We start from the raw sequence: 22,059 nt of genomic DNA on the forward strand, positions 1-22,059 counted from the left end.
TAAAATGGGAATAAAGGCCCTCCCTCCGACTAGGATCGTTTCGAGGGCAAAGCGCTTAGCACCGTGCCTGGCACATGGTACTCGATATAGAAATGTGACCCACCGTGATTACGTAAATGCTCGGTATTATTAATAAGGGGATGGGGGCGGCAGCTGGAGGAGGAGGGAGAGCTGAACCCTCGGAGAGACCAGAGCTGTACTCGAACCCAGGTCCTCGGATTCCGGCCAGCCTCGGGCACGCCGCGGCGGCAGGAGAGAAGGCCCGTGCCCCGGGCGGGGAGGGGTCAGGGGCTGGTTCCCGTCCACCCCGCCCCCCCCCAGCTGCCCCGGGTCACACAGGGCGGGGGAGCTGCCCTTCTCCCCCAGCCCCGGGCCCGAGGAGGGCAGGGTCGGCCCCGGAGGTCTCCGCGGCCGCACCGGGGCGAGTCCGCCGTCCCCTCCGCGGGCACGGCCGGGGCTGTTCGGCGAGGGCCTGGGGCCACCGGCCTCCGGGGTCCTCACGCACTCGCTCACTCACCCGCTCTGCTTCGGGTTCCACTCCGCTCGACTTTCCCGCCCGATACGCTCCCGCCCTACGGCGTCACCGGAAGGGGAGGGCCTTCCTCGCGCGTCGTGACGTCATCTGCGGGCGCCGTCACTGCGGCCCCGGACGCGGCCCCGGGGACTCCGAGGCGAGGGAAGGGTTGGAGAGCGGGCGGGCGGAAGGAGCCGGGGGAGGTGAGGAGGCCGGAGTCGCGGTCGCGGCTGTTCGCCCCCAAGGTCCTTGCGGGGAAGGAGGCTCGGAGGCGGCCGGGGTCCCCCGGGGGCCTCCCTCCCCGTCCGCCATGGCGGAGCCGGAGCTGCTGCTGGACTCCAACATCCGCCTCTGGGTGGTCCTGCCCATCGTCTTCATCACCTTTTTCGTGGGCATGATCCGCCACTACGTGTCCATCCTGCTGCAGAGCGACAAGAAGCTCACGCAGGAGCAGGTGTCGGACAGGTGAGGAGCCCCGCCGGGCCTCGGGCCAGCGTCCCGGCCCAGCCTCCGCGCCGCGAAGGCCGGCATGGATTAGGCGCCTGCTGTGTGCCTGAGGCCGGGGCAGCTTAGAGGGAAGGCGCCGGCCTTGGGGCGAGGGGGAAGGCCGCTTGTGGAAGGATTTGGAGGAGGCCCGGAGGGGGCAGAGAATTCCAGAGGAAAAGTTCCTGGATTCCTGAGATGCGGAGCTGGAAGGACCCTCTAGTCCTGGCAGCTGCATACTGACTTAGAAAGCCAGATAGAACAGTATCCACGATGTGTTTGTATTTCTTTGGTTCCACATTTCCCAAGTACATTTTTCTCTGGTTGGACCCTGCTTGGGCTTTGATAAAGCCCTCAAAATGAAGGCCCAAAAAGAAGACGAGGAAAACCTAGGTAGGGAAATCCAAAATGAACTGGCCATCAAGTTAGGGCCCAGGTCGGCCACAAGCAGTCCTGCCGAGCTGATGTGAAAGGTCAGCTCAGCATCACCACAAGAGAAAAGTAAAAAACCCCAACCTTGGAGTCTGGAGACCCGGGTTCAAACACTAGCTCTTACACTTACTAGCTAGGTAGCAATGGGTGAATTATTTAACCTGTTCGAGCCTTAGTTTCTTCATTTTTTGCATTGATATTTTGAGAACCTTCAGTAGTGGCTCGCTTATACTAAGTATTCAACAAATACTTGTTACATTGTGTACGTTTGAAAAAAAGATTTGAGTATTTGCAGTGCCTTGCCTTTTGGGGTTGTTGTGGGAAAATGCTTTGTAAGTTTTCAGACAAAAGTCAGAGAGAGAGCTCTCCAGCGCGCACTCAGGGGAGCTAAGGTGACTTAGTACTTAAAGTGCAGGAAGACCTGAATTCAAATCCAGCCTCAGACACTTACTGTTTAACTCTAGGCAAATCACTTAACTTCTGTTTGTCTTAATCCACTGGAGAAGGAAATGGCAGACCACTCGAGTATCTTTGCTGAGAAAACCCAATAATAGGGCTACAAAAAGTCAGACACAACTAAAGGACTAAACAACATATATACGTGAACTCTCGTTCTGTAGTCTCTGCCACTAATTCAGTATGACTGTGAAAATTGCTGAAGTCGCTTGACCTTTGTGAGTGTAAATTGCAACATCTGTAACAGAAGTTTTGATTAGAGGATATTCAAACTTTGGTCTCTCACTTTTCATGACCCTGTGGTTTCTGGAGCAACTCAGAAGCCTATAGGTTAGGACCACTGTCATATCTGCCATTACTGGAAATAGTCTTTCCATTAGGAACATGAAGTTAAAATAGCTGCTCCGTATGGTTGAGTGTCAGTTGTACTGGTTTTGAAAGGAAGCTACAAATGGTAACCGCTTCTAGATAAAACCTAAGTGATTAAGAGAGACTCATTAATAATATAAGCAAGAGCTTGTATTTCTTAACTTATAGGGGTTTTTTAGCCAGGGTGTTTTGCTTTTTTGTTGTTGTTACATTCCCCATTATGACATTCTAGCCTCTATTGGCTCAGAGTGTCTTGGAAATGTGGGGGAAGGGGCAGAACTAAGCTTGTTAAGAAATCCTTCTCAAGTTCCCCTTAGGTCAGACCTATATTATTGTCTCATCCCTATTGACTTATCCCAGCCCCTGAGAAGACTTTGAAGTCCACAGCATATAAATTCTAGTGTCCAGTTGTAGCTCACTGAGGCTCTTAGTGGGTGAAGAATGTGAAAGGGGCAGAGGGAAGAGATTAAACAAAGAGTTCTACAAACATTTATTAAACTTCTGTTAATATGCTAAGCACTCCTCTGAGTACTGCAGATTCTGAGACAAAAACAAACAAAAAAGCTCCCTTAGGGAACTTACTTTTTTTTTGGAAAGGAAAGGGAAATACTACTTGTATTGTAAATACAAAACAACTTCAAAAGGGAGAGAAAGTTTTAAACTACGGGGAGAGGAAGAATCAGGAAACTTGGTATCTGAACTGTGTTTCAAAAGAAGCGACAATTCTATGGTGATCATGGTAGTTGTCCTTTTTTCTCTAAGAGGACCAAAATGACATCACCATGATAAAGTGAAGTTTCAGCGTGTCCGACTGTGGCTGATCAGACCAATATCAGCTCAGAATGCTCTGCCACAGGTTGGGCACACATAGTCTGTGTGAATATTTGGGGTAGATACTCCAAATTTGCGCATCTTACGTTTACTTTGTGCTGTCTCAATTCTGCTTTGCTCATAGAGCACAGCACCCTTTCTGATGTGGGCACGCCATGCTGAGCGGTCCTGTGTGCCAGTGTCTCCCATGTTGCACAGTCAGATCCAAAGTTCTTGAGAGAGACCTTGAGAGTGTCCTTGTATCGCTTCTTCTGAACACCATGTGATCGCCTGCCCCATGTAAGTTCTCCATAAAATAGTCTTTTTGGCAAGCATATTTTGCATTCGAACAACATGGCCAGCCCATCAGAGTTGCGTTCTCTGAAGCATAGTTTGAATGCTTCGCAGTTCACCTCGAGCAAGGACTTCAATGTCTGGTACCTTATCCTGCCAGGTGATCTTCAGAATCTTCCTAAGACAGTTCAAATGGAAGCGATTCAGTTTACTGGCATGGCGCTGGTAGACTGTTCATGTTTCACAGGTATACATCAATGAGGTCAGCACAACAGCTCTGTAGACCTTCAGTTTGGTAGTCAGTCTAATACCTCTTCTCTCCCAAACTTTTCTTCGGAGCCTCCCAAACACTGAGCTAGCTCTGGCAATGCATGCATCAACCTCACTGTCAATGTGTACACCCCTAGAAAGTACACTACCAAGGTAAGTGAGCTTATCCACAGGATTCAAAACTTCTCCATTTGTTGTAACTGATGGTGGTTCCACTTATGGTGTGGTGGTGGTGGTTGGAGCACCTGTGTTTTTTTTGGTGTTAATTATTAGGCCAAAATTAGCACAGGCAGCAGAGAATTGACCCATACTTTGTTGCATCTCAGCTTCAGAGGCTTCATTGAGTGCACAATCATCTGCAAACAGAAAATCATGCACCAAGACTCCCTCCATTTTGGTTTTGGCTTGTAGTCTTTGGAAACTGAAGAACTTATCAGTAAGGTAGTTGACCTTGATGCTGTGTTCATCCTCATTGAAAGCATTTGACAACATGGCTGAAAATATCATGCTAAAAAGCATGGGAGCAAGCACACAGCCCTGTTTCACTCTGTTGGTGACTGGGAAGGCAAGAGAGCATTGTCCACTATCCAGAACCCAGGCAGACATGCCATCATGAAACTGACATACAGTACTAATGGACTTCACTGGGCAACCAAGGAAGGGTGTTACAGGCTCTGGGGGACCTCTTCTTTGGTGGCCTGGAGGCAGGAGATGTAAAATAGCATGTCTAGGGAACTGCTAAAAGGTCAGTGTCACTGAAATGGAGAGTGTGAAAGGTTGAAATATGAAATAAGACTGAAGAGGTAGATGGTAGCCAAGTCATGGAAGGCTTGAAGTGCCATGTTGAGTATTTTTTATTTGAGTAGAGGAATGATATAGTCAAATCTGTGTTTTAGAAATCCTAATTCAATAGTTATATGGATGGAAGTTTGAAGATATAAAGAGTGGAGGAAGGAGGCAAACTTGGAGGCCTTGGAATAGTCCTAGCAAGAAGTAATGCTTGGGCTAACTTAAAATCAAGGCTGGGTGACTAGGTGCAAGAAACTTTGTAGAATCACCAAGACTTGGCAACTGTTTGTGTATAGTAAGAGAAAATGGAAAATGAAGGATGATTGAAAGGTTATGAACCTGAGTGACAGGAAGGATATTAGTGCTGTCAACAGAAACAGTGAAGTTTGGAAAAGCAGTGGATTTGAGGAGAGAAATAAATCCAGAGGTTGTATCGGAGAAAATGGCACAAAGAGAATTTGGGGGCAAAAACTACAGGAGTTCTCTTTTTTCACCCAGTTGGAATAATTAGTTTTAATTAGTTACCTTGCTAAGAAGACATTCTTGTTTGGGATGTTATGAAAAAAAGATTAGGATTGTATATTGTTCTAAGTTTGGTGAAAAGTTTCCAAAAAAAACTTTGTGATTTTAAGAATGAGATGTATTGTGCCCATAGCCCCAAGACAATGAGGGTTTATTTTTGGCCAGTCTTGGAAAATGTTTTTATCTTTCTTACTCTGTGCTATAAAAGAGTACTTTTTCCATTAATGTCTTTTCATGGCCTGTTTGAATTCCATAGCCTTGAGCCCCTCAGGTACTAACTTTTTTTTAAATGTCCAGCTTAATTCTGGGGATAGATGACTATATGATGGACCATGGCAGACAGAAATTTTATCACCATTGGGGGCATGATAATTTTCTGTCTATTCAGAATTTTTAAAAAATATATTTCTTGTTTCTATGACTTCCTATGAGTTTGTCAGTAATTCTGTAACTGATATTAATGGAACCATAAAATTTAGCAGCGTTGGTTCTTACTACTTTTACTGTACATCTTTTTTCTTTCCTTCTTTCTTTCTTTCTAGTTTTCAACATTCATTTCCACAAAATTTTGAGTTCTAGATTTTCTCCCCATCTCTCCCCTTCCCCCCAAAACACCATGCATTCTGATTGCCCCTTCCACCAATGTGCCCTCCCTTCTAACACCCCTCCCTTTCCTTATCCCCATCTTCTCTCTTGTCCTGTAGGGCAAGATAAATTTCTGTACCCCATTACCTGTTATTTCCCAGTTGTACACAAAAACAATTCTCAACATTTGTTCCTAAAACTGAGTTCCAACTTCTCTTCCTTCCTCCCTTCCCACCCCTCCCCACTGAAAAGGCAAGCAATTCTATATAGGGTATATATATGTGTAGTTTTACAAATGACTTCCATAATAGTCATGTTGTGTAAGACTAACTTCCCTCCATCCTATTGTGCCCCCCATTTCTTCTATTCTCTTTTGACTTTGTCCCCCCCCAAGAATGTTTATTTCTAATTGCTCCTTCCTCCCATTTGCCCTCCCATCATCCTCTCTACCCTGCTTATCCCCTTCTCCCCTACTTTGCTGTAGTGTAAGATAGATTTTCATGCCAAATTGAGCATGCATGTTATTCCTTCCTTGAGCCAAATGTGATGAGAGTAAGCTTCACTTTTTCCCTCTTAATTCCCCCTTTATCCCCTCCATTGGAAAAGCTTTTTCTTGTCTCTTCTGTGAGAGATAATTTGCCCCATTCCATTTCTCCCTTTCTCCTCCCAATATATTCGTCTCTCACTCCTTAATTTTATTTTTTTAGATATGATCTCTTTCTGTTCAACTCACCCTGTGCTCTGTGTGTGTGTGCGTATGTGTATATAATCCCTCCGACGACTCAGATACTGAGAAGTTTCAGGAGTTACAAATATCTTTCCATGTAAGAATGTAAACAGTGCAGCTTTAGTAAGTCCCTTGTGATTTCTCTTTCCTGTTTACCTTTTCATGCTTCTCTTGATTCTTGTATTTGAAAGTCAGATTTTCTTTTCAGCTCTGGTCTTTTCATCAAGAATGATTGAAAGTCCTCTATTTCTTTGAATGACCATTTTTTTCCCCTGAAGTATTATACTCAGTTTTGCTGGGTAGGTAATTCTTGGTTTTAATTCTAGTTCCTTTGACGTCTGGAATATTATATTCCAAGCCCTTTGATCCCCTTAATGTAGAAGCTGCTAGATCTTGTGTTATTTTAATTGTATTTCCCACAATACACGAATTGTTTCTTTCTAGTTGCTTGCAATATTTTCTCCTTGATCTGGGAACTCTGGAATTTGGCAACAATATTCCTGGGAATTTCTCTTTTTGGATCTCTTTCAGGAGGTGATCGGTGGATTCTTTCAATATTTATTTTGCCCTCTGGTTCTAGGATATCAGGACAGTTTTCCTTGATAATTTCATGAAAGATGATACCTAGGCTCTTTTTTTGATCATGGCTTTCAGGTAGTCCCATAATTTTTAAATTGTCTCTCCTGGATCTATTTTCCAGGTCAATTGTTTTTCCAGTGAGATGTTTCACATTATCTTCCATTTTTTCATTCTTTTGGTTTTGTTTTATAATTTCTTGGTTTCTCATAGAGTCATTAGCTTTCATCTGTTCCATTCTTATTTTTAAAGAGCTATTTTCTTTAGTGAGTTTTTGAACCTCCTTTTCCACTTGGCTACTTCTGCTTTTTAAAGCATTCTCCTCCTCATTGGCTTTTTGGACCTCTTTTGCCAATTGAGTTAGCCTATTTTTAAAGGTGTTATTTTCTTCACTAGTTTTTTTTTGGGGGGGGGGTCTCCTTTAGCAAGCTGTTGACTCACTTTTCATGATTTTCTTGCATTGCTCTCATTTCTCTTCCCAATTTTTCCTCCACCTCTCTAACTTGATTTTCAAAATCCTTTTTGAGCTGTTCCATGGCCTAGGACCATTGAATATTTATTTTGGAGGTTTTGGGTGCAAAAGCCTTGACTTTTATGTCTTCCCCTGATGGTAAACATTGTTCTTCCCCATCTGAAAGGATGGGAGAGAATACCTGTTCACCAAGAAAGTAACCTTCTATAGTCTTATTTTTTTCCCCTTTTTGGGGCATTTTCCCAACCAGTCACTTGACTTGTGGGTCCTTTATCAAGAGCAGGGTATACTGTGGGGATCTTTAAGATCTCAGTTCCTCCAAGGTGGTACAATCAAGGGAGAGGAGTTTACTCCCTGGCCTGCTGGCAGCTGAGATTCAGATCAGCTGCTCACTTCCTCCAGGGGCTTTAAACTGAGGCTCCAACAGTGGAACAATAGAGCCAGCTGCTGCCTGGCCCACACAGTGCCCACAGTGCTGGCTGCCACAGGGGCTAAGGGAGGACCCTGCTGCCTTGTCACCAAGTGAAAAGCCCTTTCACTGACCTTTGAAGGGATCTGAGAACCTCTGCTGCTGCTGGGGATTCCACCCCTGAGGACTCCTCCTCCCAGTGCTGCATGGCCAATGCTGGGTTGTTCTCCACTCTGTGTCCAGTGTGACAGATTTTTCCCATTAGCCTTCCAGGTCACCCTGGGCTGGAAATCTCCTTCACTCTGTCGTTCTGTGGCTTCTGCTGCTCTAGAATTTGTTGAGAGTCTTTCTTTACAGGTATTTTATGGACTGGGGGGAAGAACTAAAGGATGTGCATCTTTCTACTCTGCCATCTTGGTTCTACCCCCCCCCCCCCATCCCCATACATCTTTTTTCAGAGTTGTCTGTATGTGTTCTGGTCTTATCTTGAAGGCAAAATTTCATTGGTTCAAATGCTAAATGTATAAGAGACTGTCAAACCACTTTACTAAAATGTGTGTGTGCAGATGGATAGATGGATACAGAGCAAGGAGCTTAGGATCTATAGAATTAGATCTGAAAGAGCTCTGAGAAGTCATCCAGTCCAGTCCCATTAGATTAAGGGGAATTGGGTTGGATCTTAGAGAATAAGATAAAAAAGTGACTTGAGGATACATGGGAAGGCTCTGAGAGATGGAATAACAGTTTGTTTTTTTTCCTTTCTTGACTTGCATGGAATCAGGTCACTGATAGCAGAGACTTCAGGCTATACAGGTTATAGCATAACATGCATGCTATATACACCATGCTATAGAATGAATAGCATTAGTGGTTTGGTTGCCACTTGTATTACTATCAAACAAGAAAAATAAAGAAAACAGGCTCAAGAAAATTCTTTAAAAAGGGATGGGGCCAGCTGGATGGTGAAGTGGATAGAGCACTGGCTCAGGAGGACGTGAGTTCAAATTTGGACTCAGACACTTGACAGTAGCTGTGTGACCCTGGACAAGTCACTTAATCCTCATTGACCTGGGCCTGGGGAGGGTGGGGGAGGCAAAGAAAATGATTGGTCCAGTGGACAGACTTTACTTAAATAGGCTGATTCTTTTTAAAAAATTATGAAAATGGAGAAAAGAGAAGTTTCAAATGAAAGAATGTTGAGTAAACTCCCTAGGAAGTTTTTCTGTCTGCCCTGTATATCTGCTGGGCAAAAAGGGACAGTCGAGCCAAAATCTTTCCAACATGATTAAACAAGAACAGAAAGAGAAAAGCTGGGAAATGGGAAATCCTTTTGCCAAGTGTCCATGCCCAGGGTAAAACAGAAATGTTAAAGTATATTTGTACAGGAAAGGAAAAGGAGAAGACTTGGAAGAGAATGTTTACCAAAGTCTGCTTTGTTAAGGTTGTCATTACTCAAATACCACCTAGTACAAGTGATTTATTAGATTAGGTTTGTGTTTCAAGAAGGATCATATGACATTCTGAATTTAGGGCTACTCTGTACCTGACCATACTTGGTATAAAAAAAAAAAAATCTCTCCTCCCCACAAGTTTAGGTGTTATTGCCAAAGGCACTGTCATGAATAAACTGGACCTTGTGACACGGGAGTCAAAGCTGTCTAACAAAAACACGCACCGGTTACCAACCATGAGGAAATGATAGATTTATAAATACGGTCTTGCTTGTCTTTTACTCAGAAGTTCCACATCCTCTAGAATTATTATTAGCGAATCTATAATAAATATCTAGAAAACAACAGTTAGGATTTTTTTTTTAAGTCACATGACATCCATTCTGCTAAACTTGGTCATTGAAGTCTCCTGTTACTGGGAAAATTCTTTTTGTTACAGAGTATATTGATAAGTTCAAAAGACCTGATTTTGGGGGGAGGTAGGGTAGGACAAGAGCTAGTGTGTACGTATCTGCACTTCTTATCCTGTGTATGTGCATTAACTCTTCTACTTCCACCTGCCTTCTCTAGCTTCACTTTAACTTGCCATTCAGCAAACATTCAAACATTATTGTGCAGAATCTTCTCCTTGGTGTTGTGATGCCAAGATTAACAAATTCCCAGAATGCAGGGATGCTTATTTGAGACCTTTAGAACTACCACCTCTATAACCTATTTCTGTCCCAGTTTATTTTAGTTTCCAGGGTGACATTAACTATCTATGACTAGCTTGCAGGCCAAAAAAAGTTTATCTTTGCAAATTAATCTGTGTTAGCCCATGTGAATAGTATTCTTAATATTTAAATTAAGAGGAAGAGTAGTAGCTTCAGTACTGCAAATGAGGATCTGTCTTTAGCTGGATTGAATGTAAGTAACTGGAATAGTTAAATAGTTTGACCTACGAGTTAGTCTGTAGATTTTGAATCTTTCTTTTACACCCACATTGTTGAAGATACCAAAGAAATCGAAGGCTTGGCCCTGACCCTTGAGGAGATTACCATCTGGCAAAGGAGACCAGACTCATCAATGTGAAGTAATTAGAGAGCAGTTAAGCTACACTGCCTTGTACTGATTACAAGTGCAGGAAGAGAAGGGAAAGCTGAGTGGGAGCCAAAGTCATCTAAAAAACTGGATGGAGAAATCAGAGGAGTGGAGAATGCCAGAAGGAAGAAAGCATTTGGACTGTAGAAGAGGAAGCTCTGATTCCAGGCAGTGAGAATAACCCAAGCAAAGGAAGGCAGAGACAAAACAAGTACAGTGTGTCCTGGGGACCTGAAGAGCAGCCTGAGGGAATCTGAAGTCTGTCTTGGGTAATTGCTGAAGCCTAGCGGAGGAATTTAAGCTTCATACTTTGGGGAAGCTGGGAGAGTCTTTTGTGGGGAATCTTCTGATGAATGAGAAAAGAAAGGAAAGGATCAAAAAAAGAAAAGACTTTTCAGAGAAAGAAAGGACCAGATTTTGCTGATCAGATTGATAATGAGGAAAGGGTAAAGCTTCAAGGTTTCTAACTGACCCCATGATGGTAACCTGGGTAGAAACAGCATGTATAGTGATTATAGGCAAAAGAAGTACAGAGGGCTAAAAAGATGGTCTTAGTAATAGTAACCACCCACATTTCTGTAATACTTTAAATTTGTAAATTCTTTCACATACATTATCTCGTTTGAGCTTCAAAACCACTCTGTGAAGTAGGTGCTTTGGTCCCTGTTTTACAAATGAAGGAACTACAACTGCAGGGTTTGTGACTACTTGGCCATGGTGACAGCACGTATGGGTAGTGGAGGCTACATTTAAGCGGCTCTTCCCAGCTATTATCCCCTCTGCTATGCATCTATTATACAAACTTAGGAAGTTTGTACTAAGTACTTACTTTGTGTGAAACACCATGCTAAGCACTAGGTATATAAACAGAAAGCTGTCAAGGAGCTCACATAGATGGGGGACAGCTACTAGAGGAGGATTTAGCTGCAAGTCAGATGAAAAGGCCTTCTGGTCCATAGGGATACAGCAGAAAAGCAGGTGGTGATGTAGCTTTTAAAATGTCATTTTCATTAATAAAACCATTTTGGTTTCGGCTGCTGAACCACTTGACAGTGCCAAGGACTTTGGTGGTAAGAACTTTGTAACTGGGTTTGCTTAGGAGGCAGCAGCTTACAGCACTGGCAGACATAGTTGCAGGTCCCTGGACTCTGCATTATAAGCTGGGTTAAAAGGATCCCTGGTTTAGGGGAGAGAGGTGTTGTTCCTGAGGCTCTCTTGGGCTTACTGGCTGTTATTATCCTCCTCCATGACAGCTTCCAGAATTGGGCTAGAAGCAGGTCTGCTGGTGATGGGGGAGTCAGGTGGCAGGGGTCCCTGTTGCCTATGCTCTTAGGTTTAAGGTTCCAGGCTGTATTCTGTGGGGTAGTAGTCAGGGCTGTAGTTTGGGTTTTTGGTTTGACCTGCCTGGCACACATGTGAACAGCAACATTTTACTAGATGTTATAGAGTACAAAAAGTAAGTTTGGGACATGAATAAGGGATGTTGTTTAGTTGAAATAACATACATAAAAAAATTGTGAAGAAAAAGTTTAATATTTTTATATCAATTAATGCTTCAAAGATTCGAAGCATTTTTAATTTTACCAGTGTGGATCTTCCATCCAATGCAAAAAATGGTTTTTCTATAATTGTCTTCAAGAGCTCCTACCAGAAAGATTCCTCATTTGGCCAACCTCACAATTGGTCTCCAAATTTAGCTCACACAGACGTATGAACCCTAATCTGAGCTGCTCTTAAAGCCTTTTGGTCAGAGTTGCCAGAGTTTTTGCTTCACTGGTAAAGCCTTTGAGAACCCAGAGTCATTCATTATCAAAACTACTGATACCAATATAATTAATATTGGTATCTTCCATATACTTTGAAACTTGAATTGTATATAATATACTGTTTGTAATTTAGAGTCCCTGTAAAGCTTCTTGAAACAAGTGAGATTTGAAAATAGGTGAGACCATAAAGAAATAGATGTAGAGGATGGAAGGAGGTATATGGGGGAGTCAGAAGAAGAGAGTGAACTACGTCATCACGAGGGTGGGAGCAATTGGGACAGTAAAGGAGACCAGCTGGGGCAGAGATGGGGGGATTAAGCAGTTGTAGGTAGTTTTTTTGGCATTTTTGTCTGTCAGACACTTGGGGATTTGATACGTTCATTTCTTAGACGGGGGTTTTGATTAATTGAAATTTTATTCTCCCTTGATCATATTTTTAAAACCCTTCAAAACCTAGTTAGAATTGAGTGATTGAGGCCCTCTTCTATTTGATTCTTGCACCTTGTGAATGACTGCTGTTCTTAGCATTTCTTCCTGGAGGACATTGTGCTTGTCCTTGTTGGTGTACCGCAGAGATACTGAAGAATATCGTGTTCCTCTTAACAGGAGGAATGGGAAAAAGAAAATGGATCCTGTTGGAATTTCCATGTATGATTTGCCATAGTGATATATCTTTGCAGCAAGGATAAGCTTTTTAGACCTGTAGGCGTTTCTCCATAGGGCTATTCAAAAATTTCCCCCCATGTTCTGAGCAATGACCAGCTCTGTTCTTTCCATGCAGAAAAAAAAATCTCTCCCACTTAAAGGTAATAAAAAACTTGGGGAAATGTCCCAATCTGTCTTCCTTAGAAATTTTGATTTGTAGTATCTAGAAATGAGAGGGAGACAATTCCTTCTACTCTGAAGACCAATGTTACTAGTAGTTGGTTGGATTAAGTGTGCAATAGTATTGATTTTGTATAAACATCTATATTTTGATGCTTCTCTGTTGGGGCAGCTAGGTGACACAGTGAATAGAGCACTGGCCTGGCGTCAGGAAGACCCAAGTTCATATTTGGCCTCAGATACTTACTAGCTGTGTGACCCTGGGCAAGTCATTAGCCTTTGTTTTCCTCAGTTTTCTCCATTATAAAGTGATTGTTGTGAGGATCAAATAAAATATTTGTGAAATACTTAGCACAGTGCCTGGCACATAGTAGGTGCTGTGTAAATGCTTACTCCTGTCCTTTTCTTTTCCCTCCCTTCCCTGCGTAGCCATTGCCCAGTGAAACCTAATTTGTGTTTAGGAGGATTTTATAGCTATTTCTATAGTCTTTTCCAGTGTTTCATCCTAATAATTTCATTGTCTTGGTTTTCTTTCCAGTCAAGTCTTAATTCGAAGTAGAGTCCTCAGGGAAAATGGAAAATACATTCCCAAACAGGTACTTAATCATTTTTGTTGACGTCTCTCTGACTAGACCACTGTGTAGTGAATGGTTGTGAGTATCCAAATGTTTTATGAGGGCGCTGTCTGGGGGAAGTCAACGGCTTCCAGAAAAGGTAGTGAGCCCTGTGCTCCTGCTGCTTGCTTTGCATGTCTTTCTTAGGAAACTCCTTTTTAAAATAGGATTTCCATGATAGCAGGTTAGTTGCTGAGTAATAGAAGCATTCCAAGATCAGCACACTTTAAAAAAAGAAAATTTGGTCACTATTACTTAATTTATTTTTTTGCTAATTCTTGTTTTTAATATCACCTTTATTTCCAAGCATATTCTTTCCCCATTCCCAATCCAGAAAGCTATATCTTATGATAAAAAATTAAGAAAAAGAAGAAGAAAAATAGTTCAGCAGTACTAACCAACACGTCACCTAAGTCTGACAGTATATATATTTCACACCCATAATCCCTTACCTCTAAAAAAAATGGGGGGGAAGTCAGCACTCTTTTTAAAAAAGTAGACTTTTTGGCAAAAGAGTTAGCAAAATATGTAGGATATAATCATAATCATGATAATAGCCTTTTTAGAGCATATGTATATTTAGTAATTTTGTGTCTGAATTGTGTTTTTTAATGTGTGTTTTATTTTTAGTCTTTCTTGACACGAAAGTATTATTTCAACAATCCTGAGGATGGATTTTTCAAAAAAACAAAGAGGAAGGTAGTGCCTCCATCTCCTATGACAGGTATTTTATTAGTTTTCTTCTACTTTAAATAAATGGTAGGAGGCAAGGAGTTTTAAAATTCTGAAAGAGTCTCAGAAATTATTGGAAAAGACTGGCCAGCATTCATTCATCCAGCTTTGGTTGGTGAGAGGAAACTCATTACCAATCAAGGCAACCCCTTTTATTCTTATGATGCTATAATTGCTAGAAATTGTCTAATAATGTCTACTCTTTTCAGTTTCTTAAATGTCTATTAAGTCTTACTGCTCTAAAAATAAACCAAACATATTTAAAGGAGATTAGAATGTTACCTTGTGCTGACTGCCTTTTTTTGACTCTGTTCGCTTCTTGAGTCAAAGATAACCAGTTACTTACAACCTTTGTAATAATATCTTTTGTGAAGCATTAATTAATATTAAACATTCATTTAGAAAACAGTCAAGAATCCACGGGGAAAATATCAGTGTGGTCAGTGTGGTTTTTTTTTTTTAATTCTTAGATCCTACCATGCTTACAGACATGATGAAAGGAAATGTAACAAATGTACTTCCTATGATTCTTATTGGTGGATGGATCAACATGACTTTCTCGGGATTTGTAACAAGTAAGTGAGTGCCAATCATAGAATACCGTATGAATTAATTCTATTACCTTTTTTTAGTTCATTGGATTAAGAGCTGAAAAGGACCTTAGCCATCATCTAGTTCAACTCCCTCGTTTTACAGATAAGGAAACAGAATCCTAGAAGTGGGAAGTGACTTAAGCAATACCTGACATAGGTAGGATTGAAATACAGAATTTCTGACTCTATAGCATTCTTCTAAAAAGCTTACTTTTTACCATGTTCAGAAAAATGTAAAAGCTCCTAGGACAGGTAAAGGCCCGTGTAATAATTTTTCAAGGTCTTCTTAGACTACAGTAATTTGACTAGTTCACCATAACCAATACCTCATTTCTGATGTGGAAGCCAGTTTCAGCTTTATTCTCTCTGTGACTGTCTTCTCAACAGGGATTCAAACCAAATGAAATATCTGTTTGGTTCAAAGAACATTTTGATGTTCCAGGCCAGTAGAAAATATGTAAGTTTGTTTCTGGTTTAAACTAGTTCACTATTTAAAAAAAAATTTTTTTTTACTCTGTTCTCAATTCTGTTTTTAAAAAGTAGGTTCAGTTTTTAAATTCAACGGATTAGTGAAGTCCATTTCAGTCTTTGGGTCACAGTTGAAATCCTAGATCCTGCTGCCAAAGGGAGATAATAACTACTCTTTAAAGAAACCTGATTTAGCAGAATGACGTTTTAATCTGCTAGAAATAGTTACAAAAAGCCTTTAAAATTCATTTTCACAAGGAAACGTGTTGAAGATTTTTCACATATCCTCAAGGAAAAGATTGTGCACATTAACACTTAAACCTTTCTAAAAATACAATAACAGAAAACCACTGGGAAGTTTTGATGAGCTTTTTTCTTTCTTCCTCACAGCCAAGGTCCCATTTCCTCTGACCCTCCGATTTAAACCCATGCTACAGCAAGGAATTGAATTGCTCACTTTAGATGCATCCTGGTAAGAACATTCTTTTACTAAACTTGGAACTTAATGTGTATAAGGGAAAGGGATTCCAATTTTAGTGTTCACTGAGGCAGTCATTCAGTGTTGGATCATTTAAAGCTCCCACAGTGCCTTTAAAGACTTTGTAATACTGTATGATAATCCTGCTTCACTTCCAGCAAGGTACTTGAAGAATTGTGCCTGTGAGATAAGGGGCAGAGGAGGTATCAGTGACCACCCCAGTAGCAAGCCCTCAAAGGTAGTGCAATGCAGGAAGAGAAGGTATAGTGTCAGTCTTATGAGCAAGAAGGAAAGCGTCAGGTGTGACGGCAGCAGTGTTGGGGAGCCCCTCCTCCTCTGCTGAAATTCCCTTTCCTCTTACTGATGGCCCAAGATGCCACCATGATCACCCATGGTTTCTTTGGTTTAAGTCTTTTCTCCTGTTAAAATGCAAATAACTACTTGCCTACAGTGAGTAACTGTTTGTAAGGCTACTGGTTTTTGTATGATGCCTGTCATCTTTTGCTAATGAATATGTCTATGGAAGCTGCCACAATCTCAGCTCTTATTAAAAAAATTTAAATGGATACAGTTTCATCAGTCTAATTGATCTTGAGAATTGGGAACAAAAGTCCTTAGTGTCTTCAAAATTTTGTCCTGTTTTGCTAGGGTGAGTTCTGCATCCTGGTACTTCCTCAATGTGTTTGGACTTCGAAGCATTTATTCCCTGATTCTGGGCCAAGACAATGGTGAGTACTGCTATCTCTCTAAATGAATACTCTTTGACTGCTAACAGAAATGAGAGTTATCCATGTCATTCATATCATTCAGTGAAAATGGTACAAAGCCCAGGATTTAATTTTTTCTTGATGGTTGAGGGTCATTATTATGAACATCCATTGTGCTGTCCTATCCACAGTACTAATACATCAGGAGAAGAAGAGACTGAGACGAGGTGACTGAAGTGGGACTTAGTGTTTCCAATAGATTTGTCTGCAAACATTATGAGCACAAGGCCTCTGTCTTCTTCTACCTTTAGTGCTTGACATGGTACCTGCCTCATACATAGTAAACACTCACTAAGTATTAGAGGAGGCTGAAATAAGGTTGTGAATGCTATACAGGAGGCAGATGACACTGTTTTGGAAAACAAAACAGAAAGAATGGATTTGGGGGGAAGGTAAGAAAGGGAAAAAAACTGCTTTAGCTTTTAATTCAAGAGTTCATTTGGCAGAAACTCATACTGTTTTATTACCTGGAAGGATGCTATGAGCTATACTCCATTTTTTTTTTTTAAAGTAGACAAGCAAGTACCTGATAGCAACTTGCTTTCTGGTCAGTAAAGCAAGTTCCAGGGCCTATTTTGAGCTCTGCACATCTGCAGCCCAGTGTTCCATATCTCTAACATGTACTGGACAGCATAATGGATGTTCATAATAATGACCCTGAGCCATCAAGAAAAAGTTAATTCCTGGGCTTTGTACCATTTTCACTACAGCAAGGAAATAAATGATCTATCTGGGGCAGGGAATGGTTCCATTAATAAGAGTTAAAGAAAAAAATTTTAAGCACTTAGAAGATTGATTACCTTTCATTTACCAAGAAGACATTATTCCTTCAACAGTTGTAGTTAACCACAGAAGTAACTTATATTTCTCTGAGAGATAATTTGTTCTGTTTGGAACATGTTGAGTTGGGATGCTGATACAATATCTGGCTGATGTCTGGCAGACAGCTGGAAATATGGAACTGTAGTTCAAGAGATAGAATTATAGCTTTGGGCATTATTTGTAAAGAGATGAAATTTGAGCCTGTGGGAGGGAACACAGGAGATGAAGAGGGAGAATGTAGAAAAAAAAGAAAAGAAGATGGCTTGAGACAGCACCTTGAATTCTCGGCTGCCCAGAGAGCAGGAGATGAACAGTGATTCCAAAAGGTGGCAAAATTGTAGGGGAGGGGACCTCAGGCTAGGTAGTCTTGGGAAAATAGATGTAGAGCTGGAGGAGACCCCCTTCTTTTATAGATGGGGAAACTGAGGGTGGCATCTCCAGCAAGAGATTTTTAAATTAAAGCATAAGGCACAGTTCTTTTCAAGAGGGTATATATGTAACCAAAAAGTTTCTATCAGAAAATATATATTTGCTATCTCTCTTTCCCCCAGGCAAGCCACCCTGGCTCATGTCTTCCCTTTCCTGCCCTAGCTATCCAGTCTTTACTAGGAGAACTCTAATGAGAGGGAGCCCCACCCCCCCACCCCCCACCCCTGATTCCAGAGGGAGCCGATCCATCACACTTCTCAACAGCCTCTCCCCCTCTGCTGGCCGATGAGTCAGATCTAGGACCATGCTTTCCCTCTGTTCCCTTACATGACCCTCCTTCTTCTCTCCCTGTTTTCTTGCCTAATCCCTGGCTCTCTTTCACACACCCCACCCCATGACATCTGACTCGTGTTGGAACTCAGCCTGCAGCTGTTCCTTTGCTGAGTTTGTGTGTAACTTAACAAAGAATGTTTGGGCCTCTCTTTTCTTAAATATTTGCGTGTTGGGGGCAGAGGAGTATGCTGATTGTGGCTCCTCAGGTTGTATTCTAATATTATTTTTAAAGACATTTCTCTTAACATGCTATAGGCCCTGATGCTATGTCTATAAGTCTCTGTGGTTAGTCAGATACACAATGCTTCCTAATGGAAGATAAGCAATATTGACCACCTCTACTCAGGTCAGTGTGGCAGCCCCCACAGGGCAGACTGAAGTCCTACATAGGCACATGGGAGCTCAGAGCCATTATTCAATGTAATTGTTGGAGATCATTAAGATAATTCAGTAATGGGCAGTGGAGAGACCCAAGAGATGACCAGCCACCTCTCTGAGTAGCTGGGGTAGAGTGTGACAGACGTAGGTCATGGGACTTTAGAAGTCTGGGTGTCTGAAGAGAAACAAGCATGTATACTGAAGCCTCCGAATGTGAGGGCAGGGCTGGAGATGGAAAAGAATTGTAAGTCAGATGCTGAAGGCCACTAAATTATGTCCACAAGGATATGAGCCTAGGATATCCAGATAAATGGGGTGAACCTTCACGGAGAAGTTGCTAAGGGGACCTCTGCAGCCGTAAGAAGAACTGAAAGCCAGGAGCATGAGCAGGGAGAGGGAGCCTCCTTTGGGTCCCCATGTGTCCGGGCAGGGCAGAAAGAACCACCCATACTGGTTAGGGTGGCCAGAAATGATGCATCTTCCGGGAAAGCTCCAGAAGGAATGAATGAATCAAGAGCTAGATGAAGAGGATTTTTTTAAATTCAGAGCCAGCAGTCCCAGAGAACAGAGGAAGATAGAGACTAGAGAGGAGCAGGGCTGAGCTTTAGAGTGATGATCATGTGAGGAGCTATATCGAGAGTAAAGGGGATGGCAATGGAGTCACAGGCATTAGTGGAGCAGTGAGGTGGGGTTTGCCAACCAGAGTATGCAGGGTTTTATGATCCCAGTGATTAGGTCAGTTTCTATAGCTTCTCTCTTTAAACACCTGAGATCAGGGTTTGAGGATGGCAAGGAGGTCCAACCAAATATCTGTGTTAGTAAATATCTAGTATTCAGGTGGGTCTCCAGGACCCAACAGAACTAACATCCAGTAACTAGTTTCTTAACTTTATCCTAAGATCATGCCCCAGAAAATGCTGTGTGTGCAGAGGATGCATTCAGCTCCTTCGAGCAGGCCAGGGGATTCTGGGTCAGCATGGAGACTGGTGAAATTGACTTATCTGCACCCCTAGAGTCATTGTTGGTGTTGGAGAAAGGCCAAGATCAATTGACTTCTCTTGATTACTCTGGCATTCCATATATACATATACATATATGAACACACATACATGTGTGAGTTGATCCTTCATGTTGAGTACATCTCTCATGCCCTTTGAAATGGCTATTCAGAATTGTATATGCATCTGTGAGCTTGAAGGGACCTTGCTCATTCATTTTGCAGGCAAGGCCCCTGCGTAGCCCCGGAAAAGTGCAGAGTGGCCTGGCTCTTGTGAGTTAGTCTTGTTTGTATGCATTCTGTTGCAGCTGCAGACCAGTCTCGAGTGATGCAGGAGCAGATGACAGGGGCAGCGATGGCCATGCCTGCAGACACCAACAAAGCTTTTAAGGTAACCACAAATTCCTCTGGGGGAGGGAGATGATGAGGCTTTGAAATGTGTAGCAGTACCTGCCTTGTTCCATAATGCCTACAGTTTCTTTGCTTTTCAAAGAAACCTGCCACAGAATGACTTTTAAAAAGTGAGATCTTAGTGCATTTATGTTTTTGAATACAAAATTTTCATTTAAACATCTCTTTTTGCATTTAGGGACACCCATCTTTATGTCTTTGTGTTTATTTTGTATATTTGTGGCGAAGTTTGATTATAGTTACAAAATTAAATCCATTCTGATCCTGATTAAGGATCAAGTCTTCTAACTGACTGCATAAAATAGACTTAAGAGGTAAATTGTATAGAGAAAAAAAGTCATTTTTTGTAGTTAATTTCTATAGAATGATAAAGGAGGACACATCCTTAATTAACCAGCTTGTTTAATTTTGTTTCTATTTGTAGTAAAACCTCACTAATTGAACCAGTGGACTGGCCAATATTGAAACCTAAAATTATCTTTTTAAAGGACTTTTAATAATTTTTACACTGAGTAAGGTTCTGCTGAACCTGCTTTAAATAATAAATTATTCATTTGTAATCAATAAATTTAAGTATTTTAGCAGGACCATTTGCATAAAAGCACTTAAAGAGAATTCATACTATTTTCTCAGCAAATCTGTCTTTCTCTGGTTCTAATTGATGTCAGACTATTGAGGTTTATTATACACTCTTAGGTACAGCCAGTATTCTTACTTAGCTTATGCTAAGACTGCATGCACAGAGACCTTAAAGGAGTTTCCATACCATTTCAGTGGAAAGAGCTTATAGTCCAGACATCGCCGCCACCCCCATCACCCTCTGTCACACATACCCCTCCTAGACCTGTTCTGCTCTCTCACAAACCTGGTCTGTTCTTTGCTCACAGACCGAATGGGAAGCTTTGGAGCTCACTGACCATCAGTGGGCACTGGATGATGTTGAAGAGGAGCTCATGGCCCAGGATCTCCACTTTGAAGGCATGTTCAAAAAGGAGCTACAGACATCCCTTTTCTGAAGACTCCGGAGCTGATTAAACCAATACTGGCATGTCCAGCACACTGCTGGGGGCTCAAAGAAGTCATAAGAGTTTTTTTGTTTGTGTTTGAAAAGCTCAGAATAAAGAGGAGCTTGGACTGTCCACCTAAGTAGGGCCTGTTCTTGTCTGAACTTGTCTCCCATTTTTATGTTTGAAGTCACAGGAAGTTAAGCCTTTCACATGACTTGGAGGAGAACTATTTTAAAAATAATTTATTTTCCAGCTTATGTCTCTGGTAATAGCAGTCAATAAGAGGGGAAAGCCAGATAGTGAGAGCATAAGCAAATAGCAAGATGGAACCTTTTGCCAAAAAGGTGCGACTTCTCAGTAAATAATATTAGGTGCCGCTGATCTTTTTCTGGAGTCCAAAGAACTTTGAAGTCTTTTCTTTGGGACCTCCAACGAGTAGAGCTCACATTTTATGGCATGTTACAGTGTACAAAGAACCTGTGAGGTCAGGCATGCTAGCAAAAGCTGTAACCCCCATTTACCAGGGCAGACACAGGGGTTGGCACTTTGGTCTGAGTTTGTGCAGCCACAACTGGGGGTTAGGTCTGCTGATTCCCACCCCCATTGTTCTGATCAGCAGCTTACTTGAAGGCACAACTTCTTAAGTGTATCATGGAATCAGCCCCACCTTCTTCATCTCCAGTGGAAATTGGTATCCATGATGATGGGCCTCTTCCCCGCAAGAGTTCTGAAGTGCCTTCTGAATCATCAAAGGCAGCTTCAGGGATGGTCAGTCTTCTAGTGTTGAGTGGATGTTATTGCAGTCTAACTTTTTGGACATTTGTAATTTGTGCCCTCTCTGTTATGACTCTTAATCAAACCACTCTATTTCCTGGGAATTGTTGTAACTAAATAGCAGTTTACTGCTTGATATAGTGACCTGGGCAGTTGCTGATTTCATTTTATCCAGACACATGTTACGGGCTGAGCAGTGGTCATTTTACTTGGTTAAATGTAACAGAGGCAACAGTTTGTGTTGTTTTTACCCTGTGGTGAACCTCTTCATGTGATGAGAACTGTAATTAGTAAAAACCTAACCATCTCTACAAATTAAACTGAGCTCTTCTCTCTTTGACCTGTGAAATTATTCCCTGACAGGCTTGTGCCTGACTCCAAATGAGTTTTGGCCTGGGCAGATACTGAAGGGCCTTTAAAGATCAT

General features: G+C 41.9%; 2 protein-coding genes and 1 pseudogene across 3 annotated transcripts in view; 2 read left to right on the forward strand and 1 right to left on the reverse strand.

Annotated features, from left to right (window-relative positions):
* FANCD2 (FA complementation group D2) overlaps positions 1 to 598 on the reverse strand; it is a 64,325-nt gene extending 63,727 nt beyond the window's left edge. For both annotated transcript variants that reach the window (XR_011964708.1, XM_072598513.1), the window contains exon 1: positions 518 to 598. The gene's annotated coding sequence lies outside the window, so the exon portion shown is untranslated. The remainder of the gene's footprint in view (positions 1 to 517) is intronic.
* EMC3 (ER membrane protein complex subunit 3) lies at positions 565 to 21,968 on the forward strand. The gene is made up of 8 exons (XM_072598514.1): positions 565 to 979; positions 13,369 to 13,426; positions 14,075 to 14,168; positions 14,647 to 14,751; positions 15,628 to 15,709; positions 16,364 to 16,443; positions 19,750 to 19,832; positions 20,740 to 21,968. The coding sequence occupies exons 1-8, from the start codon at positions 825 to 827 to the stop codon at positions 20,866 to 20,868; spliced, it is 786 nt and encodes a 261-aa protein (XP_072454615.1). The 5' UTR covers positions 565 to 824; the 3' UTR covers positions 20,869 to 21,968.
* LOC140531166 (ribosome biogenesis protein NSA2 homolog pseudogene) lies at positions 1,357 to 9,580 on the forward strand (annotated as a pseudogene).
* Positions 21,969 to 22,059: the final 91 nt, after the last annotated feature.

This window comes from Notamacropus eugenii, chromosome 3 (genome assembly GCF_028372415.1).
Source record: "Notamacropus eugenii isolate mMacEug1 chromosome 3, mMacEug1.pri_v2, whole genome shotgun sequence".
Taxonomy (NCBI): Eukaryota; Metazoa; Chordata; class Mammalia; order Diprotodontia; family Macropodidae; genus Notamacropus; species Notamacropus eugenii.

Coding starts and splice junctions, on each gene's coding strand:
- EMC3 (XM_072598514.1), top strand. CDS start 825: ATGGCGGAGCCGGAGCTGCTGCTGGACTCCAACATCCGCCTCTGGGTG. Junction 13,427..14,074: donor GAAAATACATTCCCAAACAG/GTACTTAATCAT, acceptor TTTTATTTTTAG/TCTTTCTTGACACGAAAGTA. Junction 15,710..16,363: donor CTCACTTTAGATGCATCCTG/GTAAGAACATTC, acceptor CTGTTTTGCTAG/GGTGAGTTCTGCATCCTGGT.